This window comes from Vipera ursinii (assembly GCF_947247035.1).
Source record: "Vipera ursinii genome assembly, chromosome: 1".
Lineage (NCBI taxonomy): Eukaryota > Metazoa > Chordata > Lepidosauria > Squamata > Viperidae > Vipera > Vipera ursinii.
In genome coordinates this window covers 355,417,482-355,439,755 of record NC_139512.1, presented here as the reverse complement: position 1 = coordinate 355,439,755, position 22,274 = coordinate 355,417,482, and the positions used below count along the sequence as shown (strand labels likewise).

Genomic DNA, 22,274 nt, shown 5'->3' with positions numbered 1-22,274 from the left:
ACGTGATCAAAATTCAGACGCCAGGAAGACTGACTCATATTTATGACGGACGTCGTATCCCGGAGTCAGGTGCTCACCTTTTGCAACACCCTGACACAGTCAGTAGGGAAGCCACGTTCGTTTAACAACTGTGGCAAGAAATGTCACAGAGGTACATGTGTTAAGTTCACTTAACAACTGTCTCACTTAGCAACAATCATCCCTGGCTCAATTGTGGTCGTAAGACGAAGACCCCTTGTATTTGAACCCAGAATTATTATTTTTTTTTAGCTTTCTTTTACAAGTCCACCAAGTGTGATAAAATGACTTTCTTTTTCCATATTCCCAAAATAGATTTCAAACAATTTTACACAGGCATTCCTCGACTTGCGACCGTTTAGTTAGCGACTGTTCAGAATTACAATAAAAAAAAAACCAACGGTTTATGATCCTGTTTCACACAACCATTGCCACGCGATCAGAATTGGGATGCTGGGCAACTGGTATGTAGTTATGACAGTTGCGGTGTCCTGCGGCCGCTATTTGTAACCTTCCCAGCCGGCTTTGGACAAGCAATGAATAGAATAACAAGAGTTGGAAGGGACCTCGGAGGTCATCTAGTCCAACCCTCTACTCAGGCAGGAAAAACCCTATACCATTTCGGACCAACGGCTGTCCGGTCTCTTCTTAAAAACTTTCAGTGTTGGAGCATCCGCGACTTTTGCAGGCAAGTCGTTCCACTGATTAATTGTTCAATTGGGGAGGGGGGGGGGAAAGCCAGATTCTCTTAATGACCTCCTGATTCGCTTAACAACTATGGCAAAAAAAAAAAACGATCCTCAAAGTGGGGCCAGGCTCACTTTAAAAAACCCACTTTCTGCCTTGCTTAGCAACCTAGAACGCTAGGGCCGGAAGAGAGACCTTTGTAGGTCATCTAGTCCAGCCCCCTGCCAGAGCAGGAGTCCTTACTGATACCATTGTATAGGAAGAGTTCAAACAACAGAGATATGTGGGGGGCTCAATTGTGGTCGTAGGTTGAGGACTGCCTGTCTGTTTTTGAAAGTTGGCTTGGTGTCCTATACCCACGGTACAGGAGACTGGAGTTTCATGGAGGGGGTCAGGTTGTTAGCGGTTTTGTCTCTTGGGGGGACCCCCATGTGTGAAAGAACGAAGCCCCCCCCCCGGACTGGGAATCCACAGGCTGGACTGGAAATCCACAGGCTGAGGATTAATCTTATTTTAACTGGGGTTTTATTTAAAGGTAAAGGTAAAGGTTCCCCCGCACATGCGTGCTAGTCGTTTCCGACTCTAGGGGCCGGTGCTCATCTCCGTTTCATAGCCGAAGAGCCAGCGTTTGTCCGAGGACGTCTCCGTGGTCATGTGGCCGGCATGACTAGACGCCAAAGGCGCACGGAACGCTGTTACCTTCCCACCGGAGTGGTCCCTATTTTTCTACTTGCATTTTTTACGTGCTTTCGAACTGCTAGGTGGGCAGAAGCTGGGACGAGTAACAGGCGCTCACTCTGTTACGCGGCACTCGGGATTCGACCCGCCAAACTGCCGACCTTCTGATCGACAAGCTCAGCGTCCTAACCCACTGAGCCACCGCGTCCCTGGGGTTTTATTTATACAGGGACAAATGTAATTTTTTTAAACTTGTTTTTAACTTTTGTATCTGGTTTTTAATTACCCTGTAAACTGCCCTGAGTCCTTCGGGAAAGGGCGGTATATAAATGTAATAAATAATAAATATATATTTAATATTACTAAGGTTTGTCTTATCTTATATAAGCTAGAGAGTGATGGATTTTAGAGTTTATGGTTGTTAGTATATGGTTGTTTATGATTGTTTTTTTTATATATACCTTGTATTTAGCTCTGGGAAGTCGGGGGGGAGGGGGGGAGGGAGGAGGGAGGGGGAGGGGGGATTCTTAAAGAAAAATTGTATGTTAAAACTTTTCAATAAAAAAATAATAATAAATAAATAAATAAATAAATAAATAAATAAATAAATAAATAAATCATTGGCACCAGCCCCACTCATGTCTTTTTCCTTCCTTTTCTGTCATCCCAGGGCTATGACCAGGAAGAGACAGTACGGGGAGGTGGCCAACCTCCTCCAAGGCGTTGTGAACGTGCTGGAACATTTCAACAAATATATGGGGATCCCGCAGATCCGCCAGCTTTCCGAAAGGTAAGTACGGTCTTCCAGGTACAGACTCTCGGCGTGAAGCCCGAGCTGAATGTTACGGTGGGATGCTTGGTGCTCTCTGAGCTTGGTTGTCTTCTCGCAGACGTGGCATTGGCCCACTAGATAACTGGACGGAAGGAGAGGTTGCGGGGTGGAGGAGAAGAGGTGGGGCGGAGGAGGAGGAGGAGGAGGAGGGTGACTGCGACGATTGTGGGGTCCTTGGTGCTCTCTGAGCTTGGGGGGGGGGGGCGTTTTGCAGATATTTCATGACCCAACTACTAGGGAACATCAGCACTAGAAGAGAGTGGGATTTCTGAAGGAGGAGGAGGAGGACGACAACGACAACAACGACTGCAGGGTTCTCTGAGCTTGGCTGGTTTCTTGCAGACAATTCATGACCCAACTAGGGCAGGGCTTTTCAACCAGTGGTACGGGTACCACCTGTGGTACATTGGCGCCTGGCACTTGTGGTACGCAACCATCCTAGAGAAGTGGTAGCAGGGGAGGGGAATGAGCCGAACCGGTGGCAGCACCGCACAAGCCTGAGCGAGAGACGGCTGGAGCTGCAGGGCTGTCGGGGCTCAGCAGAAGCGCCAGGATCAGCACCAGGATCCAGATGGAGCTCGGCGCTGATCCTGGCGCTTCTGAGCCCAGAAGAAGCGCTGATCAGCTGGAAGGTTGCAGCATCTCCAGGGTCTTGTGATTTACATTCAGATGCTTGACAACTGATTCATGTTTATGACGGTCACAGTGTCCCAGGGTCATGTGAAGTGGCCAAAACCTGCTGCAACCACCCAGCAGATGGGGGGGGGGAAATAAAAACCAAACACCCCCCCCCCCACCCCACTCCCGCTGCCAATCCTCAACGGAAATGCTCACAACCATGAAAACCTCGGACAGGAGGAAGAGTGCCGCTGGGCGGGCAGGCAGGTGTCTTGCTCGGCTGTGGCTCGGGGGGCACTTTTTTCAGGGCCATTGTAACTTTGAGTAGTCACTAAGTGAACTGTTGTAAGTCGAGGACTACCTGTACTTCATCACTTTTTTCCAGTTTTTTTTTTTTTTTTTTGGTCGTTCAAGTTTTTGACCCCTTGCTAGGCGACTGGTGGTCCTCGGATGTTGCCACGTCCTAAAGTGGCACAACGGGTGAAAAGGTTGAAAAGCCCTGGACTAGGGAACATCATCAGTGCTAGAAGGGAGTGGGCTGGGCTGTCTTTCTTTATTTATCCAAGCTTGCCTTGTCAGTCAGGGAACTACTATCTCAGACCAAGCAATCACACAGTAAACAACAGCCTAATCCAGGAAACACCCCCCCCCCCCGTGAATATTCCCACCAACGCTGGTGAGACAAGCTACTTGTATGTAAACAGAGAGCAAGCCCATCTCCCTTCCAGCTCCGTGGCGGTCGTAAGACGAGGACTGTCTGTGTTCCGTGTTTGTTTGGCAGCAGGGCTTTTTAGCTTTCAGTCGTGGCTTTGGATGAAAGGACGCCAGATCCACGCCTTGATTCCTGGCTTCTTGAGCACCCCGTCTTTTGTGGCTGAGGGCCAGCCCCGCGTCTCCTTCTGCAGCCCAAGGAATGTTTTCTCTTTGACAGGGTAAAGGCAGCCCAGAACGAGCTGGGACAACAGATCTTGGCTGATTTTGAAGAGGCCTTTCCTTCCCAAGGCACAAAGGTATTTATTTTTATTTTATTTTTTTATTTAAAAAAAAAAGAAATCTTGATCCTTTCTGTCTGCATAATTATTGCTCATTGCACCTAAGCTGCTTGCAAGGAAATCTGAGGGTTCTTGCAGGGTTTAATGGTCGAGGTCTAGACCAGACAGGTCAAACACAAGGCCCGGGGGCCAGATCCAGCCCGTGAAGTGGTTTCATGCGGCCCGCGAAGCCATCCTGGAAAGAGTGAGGGAACGGCCCCCACTGCCTTGGCCCTGGCCCAGAGACCCTCCTTCTGCCAGAGACCCTCAGATCTGTCCCACTCCTGCCCAGGCCCCCATAGGCACCCTTGATGCCAACGATGTAGAGCTGGCCACGCCCACCCAGTGGGCCATACGCACTCTAGCCACGCCCACCCAGTAGGCCATATGCACTCTAGCCACACCCACCCAGTAGGCCACGCCCACCCTGGCCATACCCACCCGGCCCCCTGAGGGCAACTGCAATGCTGATGCGGCCCTCAATGAGATTGAGTTTGACACCCCTGGTCTAGACAAACTGGTTAACTTTTAAGACTTGCAAACTTCAGCTCCCACAATTCCTTAGCCAGCATGGCTGCCCAAGGGATTCTGGGAGTTGAAGTCCACCCCATTTTAAAGTTACCCAGGTTAAGAAACCCCGCAGCATACTCTCAAAAGGATAAGGCCCTTTGAGGCTTGTAGCTACTCAGCACCACCGTCACTAGGCAGAGCAGATTTTTATGGATTAGGTTTTGGTTTTTTTTTAATCCCACTTTCTTATTTTCCTAAATAACTCAAGGCACATCTAGGTAATCTTCCTTCTTGTGAGGTGAGCTGAGCTGAGAGAGGACGCCCAAAGTCAGTCCAGCTGGCTTTTGTCCTTGAGCTGCAACTAGAACTCACTGCCGCCTGGTGATGGGCCCAAAGTCTCCCAACTGACTTTTGTGCCTAAGGCGAGTCTAGAATTTACCATATCCTGGTGATGGGCCCAAAGTCACCCAGCTGGCTTTCATGCCTAAGGTGGAACTAGAACTCTCCATCTCCTGGTGTTTTGCCCAAAGTCAGCCCAGCTAGCTTTCGTGCCTAAGGCAACTCACCATCTGGCCAGCCATCACCCAGCCAGCTTTCCGGCGGGATAGAACTCACTATCCTGGTGATTGGCTGAAAGTCTCCCAGCTAACTTTTGTGTCTAAGGCAGGACTAGAACTCACCGTCTCCTGTTGATTGGCCCTAAAGTGATCCAGATGGCTTTCCTGCCTAAGCGCAACTAGAATTCCCCACCACCTGGTGTTTTGCCCAAAGTCAGCCCAACTGACTTTCATGCCTAAGGCGGAACTAGAACTCACTGTCACCTGGCGATTGGCCCAAAGTCAGCCCAGCCAGTTTTCCTGCCTACGGCGGGACTAGAACTGACTGTCTCTTGGCGACTGGCCCCAAATCTACCAGCTGGCTTTTGCACCTAAGGCCAGGACTAGAACTCCCAATCTCCTGGTGATTGGCCCCAAATCACCCAGATGACTTTCATGCCTCGGGACAGGATTAGCACTCAAGATGACAGCAAAACGCCCGGCCAGCTTAGTTCTCTGGGTTTCTCTTCAGCAGAGATCTGCCGGTCCCAGCAACGTTCTCCGCGATGCCTGCTTGGTCGCCAACGTCTTAGATCCCCGGATCAAGCAAGAAATCATCAAGAAGTTTATTAAGCAGCACCTCTCGGAGTATCTGGTGTTGTTCCAAGAAAACCAAGACGTGAGTTGGACTCTGCGATTCCCTCAGGGGAAAGACGCCCACTTTGAAAAATCAGAAATGCTTGGGGTCTTGCAAGAAGCCCTGCGTCTTCCTGCTGGTCACGAGAGCTTTTCATTCTCAGTGTTTGGGTTGATGCTGAAAAAAAGATGGCCTGGGATTTATGGAAATGATGTCGGTTCAGTTATGGAGATTCTGAGTCATCCAGGGCATGGCTGTTGTGATTCAGCGTCAGCTTGTGGTTTCGGCAGCTGAGTCTGATGATTCTGAAGAGGAAGTGGTGGAGGGGTTTGGAGAGCCTTTGGTGTCAGAGGAAGGGTCTGATGCACTGCAGGACTCTCAGCCTGGCCCCTCCCGTCTTGTTCCTCCTCAGACTCAGCTGTGTGAGCACGAGGGATTGGAAGACGACGATCCACAGCTGGCTCTGTTCAGGGACGCTAGGAGCAGGAGGCAATCTAGCAGAGCAGAGCAGAGGAAAGCAATGAGGCAACTCGGGAGAAGGCAATGAGAAGCCACGCCTTGGGACTGCTGATGAAAGGGGAAGGTGTGGGAGGTGCTGGTTGCTGAAGGCAACCGTTTGAGGATCTGCTAGAGTCCTGGTCTGTTATTCCTGTTTAACTCTTGTTTCAACTTTTGGTTTAAGTCTCGTTTGAACTTTTCGTTTCACTTTTCTTTGAACTCTTTGTAAATAAATTGGGTTGGTTGTTTTTTTTTCCAGCCTGTTGATTATAAAAAGGGGTTGTCCCTGACATTCAAACAGGGCCGGTGGTAGGCTGGAACGGAACAATGGCTGTCTCAAAGGTGCTTTTTTCAAAAGGCAGCTGGACATTCTCGGTGTTTTCCTTGAAGACGTTTCGCTTCTCTTCCAAGAAGCTTCTTCAGCTCTGACTGGATGGTGGGGAACAGAAGGATTTATACTCCTTGCAGACAGCTGGTCATTTGCCTTCTTTTAGAGAGTGAGTGAGGCTGCTTAATAATAATAATAATAATAAACCTTTATTGTGTGTACATTGAGATTAGCTGAGCCTTCCCCCGTGCTCTCTCCCCCCAACACACAGTGACAACAAACCCTCCATCCATATAGGAGCCGTGACCAGGGGGGCTTTTGCCCAGGTTCGCCTGGTGCGCCAGTTGCGACCCTATCTGGACCGAGATGCTCTATGCACTGTCACTCATGCGCTTGTGACCTCCCGTTTAGACTACTGCAACGCTCTCTACATGGGGCTGCCCTTGAGGACCACTCGGAGGCTTCAGCTGGTGCAGAATGCGGCCGCGCGAGTTCTGATGGGGGTTTCCCGATACTCCCATGTAACACCTCTACTCCGCGAGCTGCATTGGCTTCCGGTTGCCCTTCGGGTGAGATTCAAGGTGCTGGTGATGACCTATAAAGCCCTAAATGGCTTGGGTCCGGGATATCTGAGGGAACACCTGCTGCCGGCATCAAGCTCCCTTCGTCCAGTGCACTCCCACAGGGAGGGTCTTCTCAGGGTGCCACCGGTAAGAGACTGCCGGCGGGTGACACCCAGGGATAGGGCCTTCTCAGTGGGGGCGCCTGCCCTTTGGAACCAGCTGCCAGTGGAGCTGAGGACTGCCCCCGACCTCCGTTCATTCCTCCGGGGCCTGAAGACCTGGCTCTTCGAGCTCTCTGGCCCAGGCTGAGAATTTTAATTTTAGTTTTAATCTTAATTTTAACTGGGGTTTTACTTATGCAGGGATGAATATAATTTTTTTTAATCTGTTTTTAACTTTTGTATCTCTGTTTTTTAATCACCCCGTAAACCGCCCTGAGTCCTTCGGGAAAGGGCGGTATATAAATGTAATAAAATAAAATAAATAAAAATAAAATCCTACCACACCATGTGAACCAACTACACCACACACCGGCCTCCCAAGTCAATTCTGCATAAGTTCACAGAGATTATATCCCATTTAAAAGCCTAGCAGCCCACGGATAAAAGCTGTTTTTCAGCCTGTTGGAGGTTTACCTGCACCACTCAGGTGACCTTGAGGACACAGACAAACCTCCAAGTGGCTTGAATGACTCTCGGGTGTCAAACTGCCGGCCCGCGGGCCGGACGCGTCACACGGAAGCCACGCCCACCCCATTGCAGTCAATGGCAAAACAGTCCCGATATGTCGCGCAACATCACGTGATGACGCGAGTTTGACACCCCTGCTCCAAAAGGAGGCAAGTGACCAGCTGTCTGCAAGGAGTATAAATCCTTCCGTTCCCCACCATCCCAGTCAAAGCCGAAGAAGCTTCTCGGATGAGAAGCGAAACGTCTTCAAGTGAAAATCAAGGAAGTCCAGTTGCCTCTTGAAAAAAGCACCGTTGGGATAAGCCTGACCTGGATGGCTGAGAATCTCCATAGATGGTGTCAGGTTTCCGACGACGTATGGGCTTTTGAAGTGACTCTGAGGCATTGTTTACCTTAAAAGTCCTTTATTAGCCCAATACACCAACAAATAACATGATGACATGATAGCAGTGTTCCAGTATCTCAGGGGCTGCCCCAAAGAAGAGGGAGTCAAGCTATTCTCCAAAGCACCTGAAGGCAGGACAAGAAGCAACAGATGGAAACTAACCAAGGAGAGAAGCAACCTAGAACTAAGGAGAAATTTCCTGACAGTGAGAACAATTAACCAGTGGAACAACCTGCCTCCAGAAGCGGTGAATGCTCCAACACTGGAAGTTTTTAAGAAGAGACTGGACAGCCATTTGCCTGAAATGGTATAGGGTTTCCTGCCTGAGCAGAGGGTTGGACTAGATGACCTCCAAGGTCCCTTCCAACATCATCATCATCATCATCATCATCATCATCATTATTATTATTATTATTATTATTATTATTATTATTATTATTATTATTATTATTATTATTATTAGCTTGCTCGAAAGAAGCTGGAATCTGCAATCTCCGCCCCCTTGCACAATATATTAAAACACAGTTCTCCACCTTTCTAATTTTGTCATTAATCATATTCTCCAATTAATTTAAAGAATCAGTTTCCCTTCCCTTAGAAAACCCGCCAAGGTCTTATCTTCTTTAGTTAGAGATGGCCTTGAAGGTGCAATCCTACTCGTCCCCCCCTCCAACCTTAAACTCAATCTCTTAAAGCAATATACAAGTTTAACATGTGAAATGGCTACTTCTTCATCTCTTGTCAAGCAAGAACATTCGATGTTAGCAGCGTTGACAAATGGTTCGCGATGTGCATTGTACATCTTGATATCAGCATGGAGGAGAAAGATGGCTGAAATCTCCTGCTGTCCTCTCCCAGGTTGCTTGGCTAGACAAGATCGACCGGCGTTACGCCTGGATGAAGCGCCAGTTGGTAGACTACGAGGAAAAATACGGCCGGATGTTCCCAGCGGAATGGTGCATGACAGAACGGATCGCAGTGGATTTCTGTCACATTACAAGGTGGGATGCCAAAATCTTGTTGTTGTTTTTTTCCCCCACCTCTAGGAATGTTCCTTCTGGGTCCTTTTCACCCAGACCATTAAAAATCCGCCCTGTGCGTGCCCACAGAGAGAGCCTCCTCAGGGTGCCTCCGGTCAGGGAATGTCGACTGGTGGCCCCCAGGGGGAGGGCCTTCTCTGTGGGTGCTCCAGCATTATGGAACCAACTGCCGGTGGAGCTCCGGATGGCACCGGACCTCCGATCCTTCCGTCGCGGGTTGAAGACCCACTTGTTTGAGTTAGCTGGTCTGGCCTGATGGGGAATATGGGTTTTTAATTGGTTTTTATTATTCTATTATTGCTGTATTTTAATTGGGCATGGTTTAATTCTCTTTTAATTTTTGTATAGCTATTGATATATGCCCTGTGAACCGCCCTGAGTCCCTAGGGAGAAGGGCGGTATAGAAATCGAATAAATGAAATGAAAAAATGAAATGAAAAATACAAAGAGCAGTTAATTTTAAATTTTATTTCTAGAAGCTGGATGTAATGCTTCCAAATTCCATTTTACAGGCTGAATTGCACAAGCTGAGATAAGCCCAAAGGGTTGTTCTTTCTGTGTTATTGCAAAAAAAAAAATATCTCTTTAATCAAGAATGTAACTGCTTTATAACTGCTATTCTAACAGCAAATCCTTCATAAAAGTTATTGCATTACATTCTTGAGTAAATTTATCTTTCCACTGGTACATAATTTTTTTGGTACCACTCCCCCCAAAAAGTGGTGTTATTAGCCATCAAACCTCAAATGTACATTTTTCCCCAAAGGTTTCCACAATTTGGTCCACTACTGTACCTGAAAGAGACTTTGGTCACACCAGAAATTGTAGTGGGAATGGGCAGGGCAGACACTGTCCAAATGAATCCCATGTGTGCAAGTTTTTAAGCCATTTGCATGTCAGGTAATGTGCCAGCATGCAGCCAAGCAGCTTAAAAGGAACCGATGTGCAATTTAATATAGGTAGTCTTCAACTTACGACCACAATGGAGCCCAAACTTTTTGCTGCTGAGGCAGTGGTTAACTGAATTTTGTCCCGTTTTACAACCCTTCTTGCCACAGTTGCAAAGTGAATCATGGTCAGTTGTTAAGTTAGTATCACTGGCTGCCAGCAGCTCAGCAGTTCAAGTCTCACCGGCTCGAGGTTGACTCATCCTCCCATCGTTCTGAGGTCGGTAAAATGAGGACATAGATTGTTGGGGGCAAGAGGCTGACTCTGTAAACTGCTTAGAGAGGGCTGTAAAAGCTCTGTGAAGCGGTATATAAGTCTAAGTGCTACTGCTGTTGCGGGTGTTAAGTGAATCTGGCTTCCCCGTTGGAAACTCATCAAGGAGAGAAGCAACCTGGAACTAAGGAGAAGCTTCCTGACTCTGAGAGGAATTAACCAGTGGAACTCCTTGCCTCCAGAAGCGGTGAATGCTCCAACACTGGAAGTTTTTAAGAAGATACTGGACAGCCATTTGTCTGAAATATTTTATTTTTTTATTTTTATTTTAATTCCATTTGTATCCCGCCCTTCTCCGAAGACTCGGGGCGGCTTACAAGCTTAGCAGTAGCCTTCATTCTACGTATATGCCTGCTTATTAGGGCTTTCACACACACCCCAAGCGGCATTATTACAAAGTCAGCTTAATTGCCCCCAACAATCTGGGTCCTCATTTGACCTACCTGGGAAGGATGGAAGGCTGAGTCAACCTTGAGCCTGGTGGGACTCGAACCTGCGCTAATTGCAGGCAGCTGGGGTTACTTAAGGAGGCATTAGCCCACTTGCTCCACCAAGGCTCTGGTATAGGGTTTCCTGCCTGAGCAGGGGGTTCGACTAGATGACCTCCAAGGTCCCTTCCAACATCATCATCATCATCATCGACTTTGCTTGTTAGAAGTTTGCAAAAGATGACCCCAGGACACTGCAACTGTCATCAGTACATGCCAGTTGCCAAGCATTGGAATGTTGATCACGTGACCACAAGGATGCTGTACACCGGTCGTCAATGTGAAAAACGGTCCTAAGTCTTTTTTTTTCAGTGCCCTTGTAACTTTGAACAGTCACTAAACCAGGGCTCAGCAACCTGAAACAGTGAAAGAGCCACTCGGAACCGGTTCCCTCACAAAAGGAAAAACTGGGAGCCGTAAAAAATGTGTGCGCATGCGCGTACATGCGCGCATGCGCAGAACAGGGTTTGACTGAAGAGTGGAGCCAAGGCGAGATATGCACCTACCCTGCGTATTTGAATTGATTGGTTGAACTTTTTTAGTCCCACTTTTTTTTTTTTTGGACTGCACATGGCAGAGGACTGGGAGCCGCAGGAGACGGCTGAAAGAACCGCATGCGGCTCCGGAGCCGCGGGTTGCAGACCTGTGCACTAAACGAACTGTTCTAAAGGGAGCACCTCAGTAAAAAGGAAAAAAAAAGTTAAAGGTAAAGGTTCCCCCGCACATGCGTGCTAGTCGTTTCCAACTCTAGGGGCGGGTGCTCATCTCCATTTCAAAGCCGAAGAGCCGGCGCTTGTCCGAGGACGTCTCCGTGGTCATGTGGCCGGCATGACTAGACGCCAAAGGCGCACGGAACGCTGTTACCTTCCCACCATAGTGGTCCCTATTTTTCTACTTGCATTTTTACGTGCTTTAGAACTGCTAGGTTGGCAGAAGCTGGGACGAGTAACAGACGCTCACCCTGCTACGCGGCACTCGGGATTCGACCCGCCAAACTGCCGACCTTCTGATCGACAAGCTCAGCGTCCTAATCCACTGAGCCACCGCGTCCCTAGTAAAAAGGAACCGATGCGCAATTTCAGGATTGCTTCCCATGGGAAACCTTGGAAGCTGCCCTTCCAAACTTCCCTTTGTTTACTTGATGGAAGGATAAAATTCCTCGATCAAGTAAGCAGATCTCGCTAAGCAGCCTTCCGGGAGGTGCGTTGGCCTCACACAGCCGCAAACATGCTTCTGCGGAAGATGATATCGGGAGCCATTCTCTGGGGTCGGAATTTCCAGCAGCCACGCCGCCGCGTGACGCCCGGCGTGAAAACGGCTTGCAGCTGAAATAAAACGACGAGAGAAATCAGACCGGTTTGGGGCCGCCTTCCCGAGACCTTTGCCCAAAAGCACGGCAGCAGATCAACCACGAGAGAGTGGCTCGTGATTGTGCCCGTCGCAGAGAAACGGGGGGAGAAACGGTTGGGAAAGCGGCAACTAACCATTGGCGCCTAAGAGGGCCACACCCCGAAAGTTAAAATTTCCCGAAAACAAATGCCAAAGAGCAGCGCGTGCGGCGGTGAAAATGGGAATACAGGCAGTGGCAAGATTCAGATATCTGAACAACCTGGTTCTCTTATGTGGATGACGCTTCCGGAAGTCCATTCTGGGCCTGGGCAACCAAAAAATTAGCTGCCGCCGGTTCTGCCGAAGTGGTGAGAACTGGCTGAATCCCACCACTGCTTCCTTCCCTCCCCTCCCCTCCCCTTCCCTTCCCTCTTCCTTCCAGTGGTGGGATTCAAATATCTGAACAACCGGTTCTCTTATGTGGATGCCACTTCCGGACGTCCATTCTGGGCCTAGGCAACCAAAAAATTAGCTACCGCCAGTTCTGCTGCTAAGTGAGAGGCTCGTTAAGCGAGCTTTGCCCTACTTTACGACTTTCCTTGCCGTAGTCGTTAAGTGAATCACTGCAGTTGTTAACGGCGTTAAGTGAATCTGGATCCCACACATTGACTTTGCTTCTCAGAAGGTGGCCAACGGTGATCGTGTGACCCCAGGATACTTCAGCCGTCATAAATGTGAGTCAGCTGTCAAGCATCCGAGTGCAAATCACGTGGCCTTGGGGATGCTGCAGTGGTCATAAGTGTGAAAAACGGTCCTAAGTCACTGTTTTCGGTGTCGTAACTTTGAACGGTCACTAAATCAGCTGCTGTAAGTTGAGAACTACCTCTAAAATATGAGCAATGGGATGATTTTTTTAAAAAAGGCTATGTTGTTTTCCGACATTTCTGTTGCGGATGCCACAAGTTGAAACAAGGACAGGTAGTCATCAAGTTCCAACAGCTCATTTACTGACCGTTCAGAGTTACAACGGCAGTGGAAAAAAGTGATCCACAATCGTGTTTCGCACTTACGACCATTGCAGCGTCCCTGATCAAAATTCAGACGCTGGGCAACTGGCATGTACTACTGACGGTTGCACTGTCCCGGAGTCGTATGATCCCCTTTTGCGATCTTTTGGGAAGCAAACGCAAGGGGGAAGGAGCCAGATTCCCTTCACAACCGTGTGACTCACTTAACAACTGCCTTGATTCACTTAACAACGGTGGCAAAAAAAAAGTCGTAAAATGGTGCAAACGCTCACTTCACAAATTTTTTCACTTAGCAACAGGAATTCCGGCCCGAGTTGTGGTCGTAAGTCGAAGACTACCGGTACTGGCATGAGAGATTTTGCCTCCTCCTCTCTTTGCAGGACAGAGCTGGGGAAAATCATGCGCGCCCGGGCGAGGGAGATCGAGGTGAAACTGCTGCTTTTCGCCATCCAGAGGACCACCAACTTCGAAGGGCTGTTGGCCAAACGCTTCTCGGGTTCCACCTTGTCAGAGACGGTGACGGTAAAAAAAGACCCCACGTTTTTGTGGGTTTCACCCTCCTGTGGGCACCGGGGGTGGGGGTGGGAGGGGAAATCCCTGCGTATCTTGCCCGCAGTTTGCCAGTTTGTGCCCTCCAGTCCCAGAGCCTTGGCAGCCCTGATGGGAAAAAGAAGGATTTCCCCCACCCCCATTATAGATAAGTCCTTAATGTCTGATTGAAGTTACGATGGAGTCCCCCAAAGTTCAGAGTGCGACAACTCGCCGCAGCCAACCCGCCACCAGGCGCCCTGCTCTGGGACACTTCAACAATTCAATTTAAATGTCTAAAATAATTTTAAAAATGGTTTGATTCGTGTCACTCACGTGACGTTTTGTCCTTCCTTTGGCATCCTTCCTTTAATTCTTCTTCTTCTTCTTCTTCTTCTTCTTCTTCTTCTTCTTCTTCTTCTTCTTCTTCTTCTTCTTCTTCTTCTTCTTCTTCTTCTCCTCTTCCTTCTCCTCCTCCTCCTCCTCCTCCTCTTCTTCTTCTTCTCCTCCTCCTCCTCCTCCTCCTCCTCCTTCTCCTATAGGGAAGGGTTGCTGGAATTGGGTATGTGTAGTTTAACGAGGGACGCGGTGGCTCAGTGGGTAAGGACGCTGAGCTTGTCGATCAGAAGGTCGGCAGTTTGGCGGGTCAAATCCCGAGTGCCGCGTAGCAGAGTGAGCGCCTGTTACTCGTCCCAGCTTCTGCCAACCTAGCAGTTCGAAAGCCCGTAAAAATGCAAGTAGAAAAATAGGGACCACTCCGGTGGGAAGGTAACAGCGTTCCGTGCGCCTTTGGCGTGTAGTCATGCCGGCCACATGACCACGGAGACGTCCTCGGACAAGCGCTGGCTCTTTGGCTTTGAAACGGAGATGAGCACCGGCCCCTAGAGTCGGAAACGACTAGCACGCATGTGCGGGGGAACCTTTACCTTTACCTTTTTTAGTTTAACGAAGAGAAGAGAGGGGTGACATGATAGCAGTCTTCCAGTGTCTCAGGGGCTGCTCCAAAGAAGAGGGAGTCAAGCTCTTCTCCAAAGCCCCTGAAGGAAGGAGAAGAAGCAACGGATGGGAACTAACCAAGGAGAAAAGCAACCTAGAACTAAGGAGAAATTTCCTGACAGTTAGAACAATTAACTAGTGGAACAACCTGCCTCCAGAAGCGGTGAATGTTCCAACATTGGAGGTTTTTAAGAAGAGACTGGAAAGCCATTTGTCTGAAATGGGATAGGGTTTCCTGCCTGAGCAGGGGGTTGGACTAGATGACCTCCAAGGTCACTTCCAATTTCTCCTCCTCCTCCTCCTCCTCCTCCTCCTCCTCCTCCTCCTCCTTCTATATTTGTGTAATTCTTGTTCCGTGGCGAGTTTTCCCGCGGTGACTTTTCCCGTGGCGAGTTGTCATGGACACCCCCCCCCCAAATTTTACTAACAGCCCTGTTTCAAAGTTGTGATGTCTGTCTGCTGCCCCAAGCACCCCCGCCAATCCATAAGGCTCTTTGCAGCACCCCGTGGTCACATGACCGCTATTTATTTTCCTCCCCCTCCCCAAAAAAAGAAACCGGCTTTTTACTTCCGGATTCTGGAAGACAATGCTCTGTCGCGAAGAATGGCTTCGCTTAACGACTGTGGCGTTAATAAGCACCTCTGTTTATACAGCCAAAGGTTGTGTTAGCTTGGTTTTTTTTTGGCTGCTGCCACACAGGGCTGGCTCGCGTTGTAACGGATCGCTTTTTCCCCCGTCTTTCTCCGACAGAAAAAAACCGATCCTCCGCTTGCCTCCACGAACCCTTTTCTCGAGGAAGAATTGGCGACCGACGAGGATGAATCCCCCTCGGGAAAGGCCGACCTTGACAAGGTAAATGTCGTTCATCCGGAGAGCCCGTCTTTCTCCCACACAAACGGGCGGGCCTTTTCTCCCCCCCCCACACTTCCCTACATTGATATGCCTTGGACTACAATCCCCCTCCTCCCCAGCTGTGCTGGAGACCCTTCGGCTGAGGTTACCAGAACTCTGTTCCTTCCCTTTTCCAGCTGCAGTGTTTGCAGTTTCCTTAGACAGTGCAGGGTATAAGCAGCTTGGATGGTGTCTTCCGGTAGTCCTCAATTTATAGCCGTTCGTTTAGCGACCGGTTATAAGCAGCCTGGATATTGTCTTCCGGTAGTCCTCAGCTTATAGTGGTTTGTTTAGCGACCCGTTTTAAGCACCTTGGATGTTAGTAGTAGTAGTAGGATGTTCTGGTAGTCCTCAATTTATAACTCTTTGTTTAGCGACCGGTTATAAGCAGCTTGGATATTGTCTTCTGGTAATCCTCGGCTTATGACCATTAGTTTAGCGACCGGTATAAGAACCCTGGATATTGTCTTCCAGTAGTCCTCAGCTTATAATAGTTCGTTGAGTGACCCGTTTTAAGCACCTTGGATGTTGTCTTTTGGTAGTCCTCAATTTATAACCGTTTGTTTAGCAACCGGTTATAAGCAGCTTGGATATTGTCTTCTGGTAATCCTCGGCTTATGACCATTAGTTTAGCGACCGGTATAAGAACCCTGGATATTGTCTTCCAGTAGTCCTCAGCTTATAATAGTTCGTTGAGTGACCCGTTTTAAGCACCTTGGATGTTGTCTTCCGGTAGTCCTCAATTTATAACCGTTTGTTTAGCGACCAGTTAGAAGCAGCTTGGATATTGTCTTCAGATAGTCCTCGGCTTACAACCGTTCATTTATCTATTCAAAGTTATAATGACACTGAAAAAAGTGACTTACAGGTTCTCGTACTTACGATCCTTGTCCTGCTAATTGACCAGCCGTAACTTGAGGACGACCTATAAAAACTATTAAAGAAAACTGAGGCCAAACCGAGCACAGCCAGACCACTCCTCTTTATGAAATAACAGAATAAATATAGAGGTAATCCTCGATTTACGACCACAGTTGAGCCCAAAATTTCTGTCGCTAAATGAGACTGTTGTTAAGTGAGTTTTGCCCCATTGTGTGACCTTTCTTGCCACAATTGTTAAGTGATTCGCTGCAGTTCTTAAGTCAGTAACCTGGTTGTTAAGTGAATCTGGCTTCCCCATTGACTTTGCTTGTCAGAAGGTCGCAAAAGGGGATCACGTGACCCCGGGACATTGCGACCGTCATAAATAGGAGTCAGTTGCCAAGCGTCCAAATGCAAATCACGTGACCATGGGGATGGTCATAGGTGTTAAAAATGGTCATAAGTCACTTTTTTCAGTCCTGCTATAACTTTGAACAGTCACTAAATGAACGGCTGTAAATCGAGAACTATCTGTATAGCTATTTTTATGTATATATCATTAGCCCAGGGAGCTAACAAAGTGAAAAGCAAGATAGCGGCATTCTTTTCCCGAGAATCTCTACTGGTTTTATAATCTCTCTGTCGTGGTTCCGACAGATGAAACTCTTCAAAAGAACTTTGAGGCATCGTTTACCTTAAAGGATCTTTTATTCGAGTAGCAGAATATCAGCACTTACATAATCGAAGCCCAAAAACTGAATTTCCCTCCCCTGGGCACATAGTATCAAAGCACAATTCCCTCCTCCAGTTTATGGTCCTAAATCACATTCCCCAATTAGCTTGAAGCGCGGGCTTCCTCTCCATTTCTCCAGCCCGCCAATTCTTTTACCAACTCTGGGCTCAGTCACCTTGATTCTCACGCTAAGTTTAGTGTTGCTATGTCTAGCTGGACTCTCATTCACATCCCGCCCCCCCCCCAGCATAACTCTAAAAGTGAAAGGGGAAAGATGGCTACGTTTCCATCTATTGTCAATGCAAAACACCCAGATGTTAGCAGTGTTGACACACACACTTTTTTTTCTCTTAGCCACAAAAGCCAAAAATTCCGAGCAATCCGTTCCATGGAATTGTTTCTAAGTGCTTTGAACCCCACCTGTATGTCTACATTGAATCTCAGGACAGGTGAGTGACAATTATTTGCATGTGGTTTTCCGGGGTGGGTGGGTTGGGGGGGCTGGGGGGGGGACACAGCAGGATAGAAAAGTAGTAGTCCTCCGACTTTCAACAGTTCACTTAGTGAAAATTCGAAGTTACAACAGCACTGAAAAAAGCGACTTACGACCATTTTTCACACTTATGACCATTGCAGCATCCCCGTGGTCACCTGATTTACATTCGGACGCTTGACAACTGATTCACATTTGTGGCGGTTGCAGTGTCCCCAGGTTCAGGTGATCCCCTTTTGCGACCTTCGGACATGCAAAGTCAACGGGGAACCGGATTCACTTAACAACCAGGTTACTAATTTAACAACGGCAGTGATTCACTTAACAAATGTGGCAAAAAGAAGTCGTAAAAACAAGTTTTTCACTTAACAACATAAATGTTAGGCTCAATTGTGGTCGTAACTTGAGGACTACCTGTATGGTTTATTTAAAAAAAAAAAGAATAAACCTAGACTTTGTGAGTTCAAGAAGAATTGACAAAATAGTACAGGTAGTCCTCGACTTACGACTTAGTTCATTTAGCGACCGTTCAGAGCAAATGTTTACTCAGAGCAAATTCAGAGCAAAATTATACTCAGAACAAATTCAGCTATTTGTCTGAAATGGTGGAGGGTTTCCTGCCTGAGCAGGGGGTTGGACGAGATGACCTCAAAGGTCCCTTGCATCATCATCATTTATTATTACTATTATTATTATTATTATTATTATTATTATTATTATTATTATTATTATTATTATTATTATTCACCCATCTCACTGTCAAGCAACTCTGGCTGGCTTACAACTTTATAAAAGCACCATATGTAACAGTCAGAACATTAAAAACATTAGGCATTAAAACATTGAAAGTTAACAAAAATAAAAAAGGATAAAAAGGGAGGGATGTGTAAATGGGGCAAGGGACGGGAACGTTCTGCTAACCGTGTACATTTCTTAAACAAACAAATACATCGTGTACCTGTTTTCACGGGGCGTCAGAAACCTCGGAGAGCTGATTGACCGCTTCGTGGGGGACTTCAAAGCCCAGGGACCCCCCAAGCCGAACGTGGATGAGGGCGGTGCCGTTCTGCCCAGCTGCGCTGACCTCTTTGTCTATTACAAGAAGTGCATGGTCCAGTGCTCGCAACTAAGCACCGGGGAACCCATGATTGCCCTGAGCACCATATTCCAGAAATATCTGCGGGAATACGCCTGGAAACTCCTCTCTGGAAATTTACCCAAGTGAGTTTTGAATTTCATTTCATTTCATTTCATTTCATTTATTTGATTTCTATACCGCTCTTCTCCCTAGGGACTCAGGGCGGTTCACAGGACATATATAAATAGCTATACAAAAATTAAAAGAGAATTAAACCATGCCCAATTAAAATACAACAATAATAGAATAATAAAAACCAATTAAAAAACCCATATTCCCCATCAGGCCAGACCAGCTAACTCAAACAAGTGGGTCTTCAACCCGCGGCGGAAGGATCGGAGGTCCGATGCCATCCGGAGCTCAACTGGCAGTTGGTTCCATAGTGCCGGGGCACCCACAGAGAAGGCCCTCCCCCTGGGGGCCACCAGTCGACATTCCCTGACCGGAGGCACCCTGAGGAGGCCCTCTCTGTGGGCACGCACAGGGCGGAGGGGAGTTGACGCCGGCAGCAGGTGGTCCTTGAGGTATCCCGGACCCATGCCATGTAAGGACTTAAAGATCATAACCAAGACCTTGAACCTCACCCGGAAGACAACTGGTAACCAATGCAGCTCGCGGAGCAAAGGTGTAACATGGGAGTACCGGGAAACTCCCAAGACAACTCTCGCGGCCGCATTCTGTACCAGTTGGAGCCTCCGAGTGGTCTTCAAGGGAAGCCCCATGTAGAGAGCATTACAATAGTCTAGGCGAGAGGTCACGAGCGCATGAGTGACCGTACACAGGGCATCCCGGTCCAGATAGGGCCGCAACTGGCGCACCAGGCGAACCTGGGCGAAAGCCCCCCTAGTCACGGCCACTATATGATCTTCCAGGGTAAGTCGTGAATCTAGGAGGACTCCCAAGTTGCGAGCCCTATCCACGAATTGAATTGAATTGAATACAGTAGTCCTTGACTTACAACAGTTCGTTTAGTGACCCTTTGAAGTTACAACGGCACTGGAAAAAGTGACTTTAAGACCATTTTTCATACTTAACGATCTGCGACCTTCCGACAAGCAAAGTCCATATGGGTAAGCCGGATTCACTTAACAACCGTGTGACTAACTTAAAACTGTGGTGATTCCCTTAACCAATGCGGCAAGAACAGTCGTAAAATGGGGCAAAATTCACTTCCCAAATGTCTCTTGCTTGACAACAGAAATGCTGGGCTCAATTCTGGTTGTAAGTTGAGGACTACCTGTATTTTATTTGCCCAGGTGTAAATTAGACACACAAGGAATTTGTTTCCGGTGCAGAAGCTGCTCTGTGTACATACAAAGCAACAGAGTCAAATAATAACAATTGCAATAAAAGGGAGAGTAAAGAAGATAATAAGAAGAATAAATAATACCACTATAAGCCTCACTGCCTAGGTAAATACACGTGGGCATTAGACAGCACCATGAGAATTAGGTGTTCAGCAGAACGTTAAGCAAAGACGAGAGTCGTAAGATTGTCATTCGAGGGTGACAGAGCTGCATTGCTTTTGATGGTTGCGACACCCATCCAGAAGGATCGGGAGTCGTGCGGCATGCAAGTTGTATAAATCAGGGGGCCCAAACCTTTTGTACACCTGGGACCGGTTCCGTGGAGAAAGGTTTTTCCGTGGATCGGTTGCTGGCATGCAACGGACCGGGCATTGGGAAATCCTGGTATAACGTATAATTCTCGTTTGCGACCACAACAGGACCACGAACACCAGCGGCGGCGGCCTGACCATCACCAGCTTACTAAAGGAGAAAGATGGTTCGGAGGTGGCCAAATTTACCTTAGAGGAGCTTTGCCTGATCTGTAGCATTCTGAGCACGGCCGAATACTGCCTGGCGACCACCCAACAGGTAAGGACACCTCAGCAGTCTCTCGAGTCAGATCTCTTGGGAGTTTGTAACGTGCCGATTCTGACTTCTGCTGGGCAACGCGATTCTTGCAACCGTTCTTCCTATGTTTTTGTCTCCCAGGCCTTTAAATCATCTTAGTTGCTCTTCTCTGCACTTTTTCCAAGGTCCCAACATCTTTTTGGTAATGTGGTGACCAAAACTGGATGCGTGTATTCCAGGTGTGGCCTTACCAAGGCTTTATAAAGCTGTACTAATACTTCATCTGATTTTGATTCTGTGCCTCTGTTTATACAACCCAGGATTGTATTAGCTTTTTTGGCTGCTGCCGCACACGGCTGGCTCACGTTTAAGGGATCGTCCACTGGGACTCCAAGGTCCCTCCTCACATTTGCTGTTTTTGAATCAACTTTCGCTTAATCTGTATTTGTACTTTTGGTTTTTCCTGCCTAGCGGGTAAAGCTTTGCTTTTCTTCGCATTAAATTTCATTTTGTTGGATAGGGCCCATTGTTCACATCTATCAAGATCTTGGGAGTGGGGGGCACTGTTTTACAGTGGTTCTCCTATCTTCTGGGCCGCTCGCAGTCGGTGTTGATGGGAGGGCAGAGATCCGCCCCGACGTCTCTCGTTTGTGGAGTTCCTCAGGGGTCGGTCCTCTCTCCCCTCTTGTTCAACATCTATATGAATCCGCTGGGTGAGCTCATTCGTGGTTTCGGGGTGGGGTATCATCAGTATGCTGATGATACCCAACTTTTTCTTTCTATCCCGAACCAACCCAGTGATGCCCTCGACGTGATGTCCCGTTGCCTGGAAGCGGTCCGGGTTTGGATGGGGAGAAACAGGCTTCGTCTCAATCCTGCCAAGACTGAGTGGCTGTGTATACTGGCATCTCAGACTGACCAGTCTTTTCCATCCTTAACTATGGGGGGTGAGGTGTTACCCCCTGTTGATAGGGCCCGCAACTTGGGTGTCCTCCTGGATTCACGGCTCAGTTTGGAAGATCATATAGGAGCCGTGGCCAGGGGGGCTTTTGCCCAGGTTTGCCTGGTGCGCCAGTTACGGTCCTATCTGGACCGAGATGCGCTACGCACAGTCACCCATGCGCTCGTGACCTCCCGGCTAGACTACTGCAATGCTCTCTACATGGGGCTGCCCCTGAGGAGCACTCTGAGGCTTCAGCTGGTGCAGAATGCGGCCGCGCGAGTTGTGATGGGGGTCTCCCGATACTCCCATGTAACACCTCTACTCCGCGAGCTGCATTGGCTTCCGGTTGCCCTCCGGGTGAGATTCAAGGTGCTGGTGATGACCTATAAAGCCCTAAATGGCATGGGCCCGGATTATCTAAGGGAGCACCTGCTGCGAGCGTCAATTTTCCATCGTCCTGTGCGCTCCCACAGGGAGGGCCTCCTCAGGGTACCGCCAGTCAAGGATTGCCGACGGGCAATCCACAGGGGGAGGGCGTTCTCTGTGGGCGCGCCTGCCCTATGGAATCAACTGCCAACGGAACTCCGGACTGCCCCCGACCTTCGTTCATTTCGCCAGGACCTAAAAACCTGGCTCTTCGAGCTATCTGGTCTGGACTGAGGGGTTTAATGTTTTTAAATTGTGATTTAATTTTTGTGGCTAGACTTAATTTAACTTA

The 22,274-nt window shown here is 48.3% G+C and overlaps 1 protein-coding gene across 2 annotated transcripts in view; it reads left to right on the top strand.

Moving 5' to 3' along the window:
* The window catches only part of VPS53 (VPS53 subunit of GARP complex), a 70,555-nt gene that overhangs the window by 19,126 nt on the left and 29,155 nt on the right, over positions 1-22,274 (top strand). Inside the window, exons 7-15 of one of the 2 annotated variants that reach the window (XM_083379708.1) lie at positions 2,054-2,173; positions 3,765-3,843; positions 5,446-5,589; positions 8,869-9,011; positions 13,497-13,638; positions 15,392-15,493; positions 17,481-17,575; positions 18,598-18,840; positions 20,484-20,634. In XM_083379708.1, the coding sequence (XP_083235834.1) occupies positions 2,054-2,173; positions 3,765-3,843; positions 5,446-5,589; positions 8,869-9,011; positions 13,497-13,638; positions 15,392-15,493; positions 17,481-17,575; positions 18,598-18,840; positions 20,484-20,634 (1,219 nt within the window). Of the gene's footprint in view, positions 1-2,053; positions 2,174-3,764; positions 3,844-5,442; positions 5,590-8,868; positions 9,012-13,496; positions 13,639-15,391; positions 15,494-17,480; positions 17,576-18,597; positions 18,841-20,483; positions 20,635-22,274 lie in introns of both variants that reach the window. The other variant, XM_083379707.1, reaches the window with a different exon arrangement.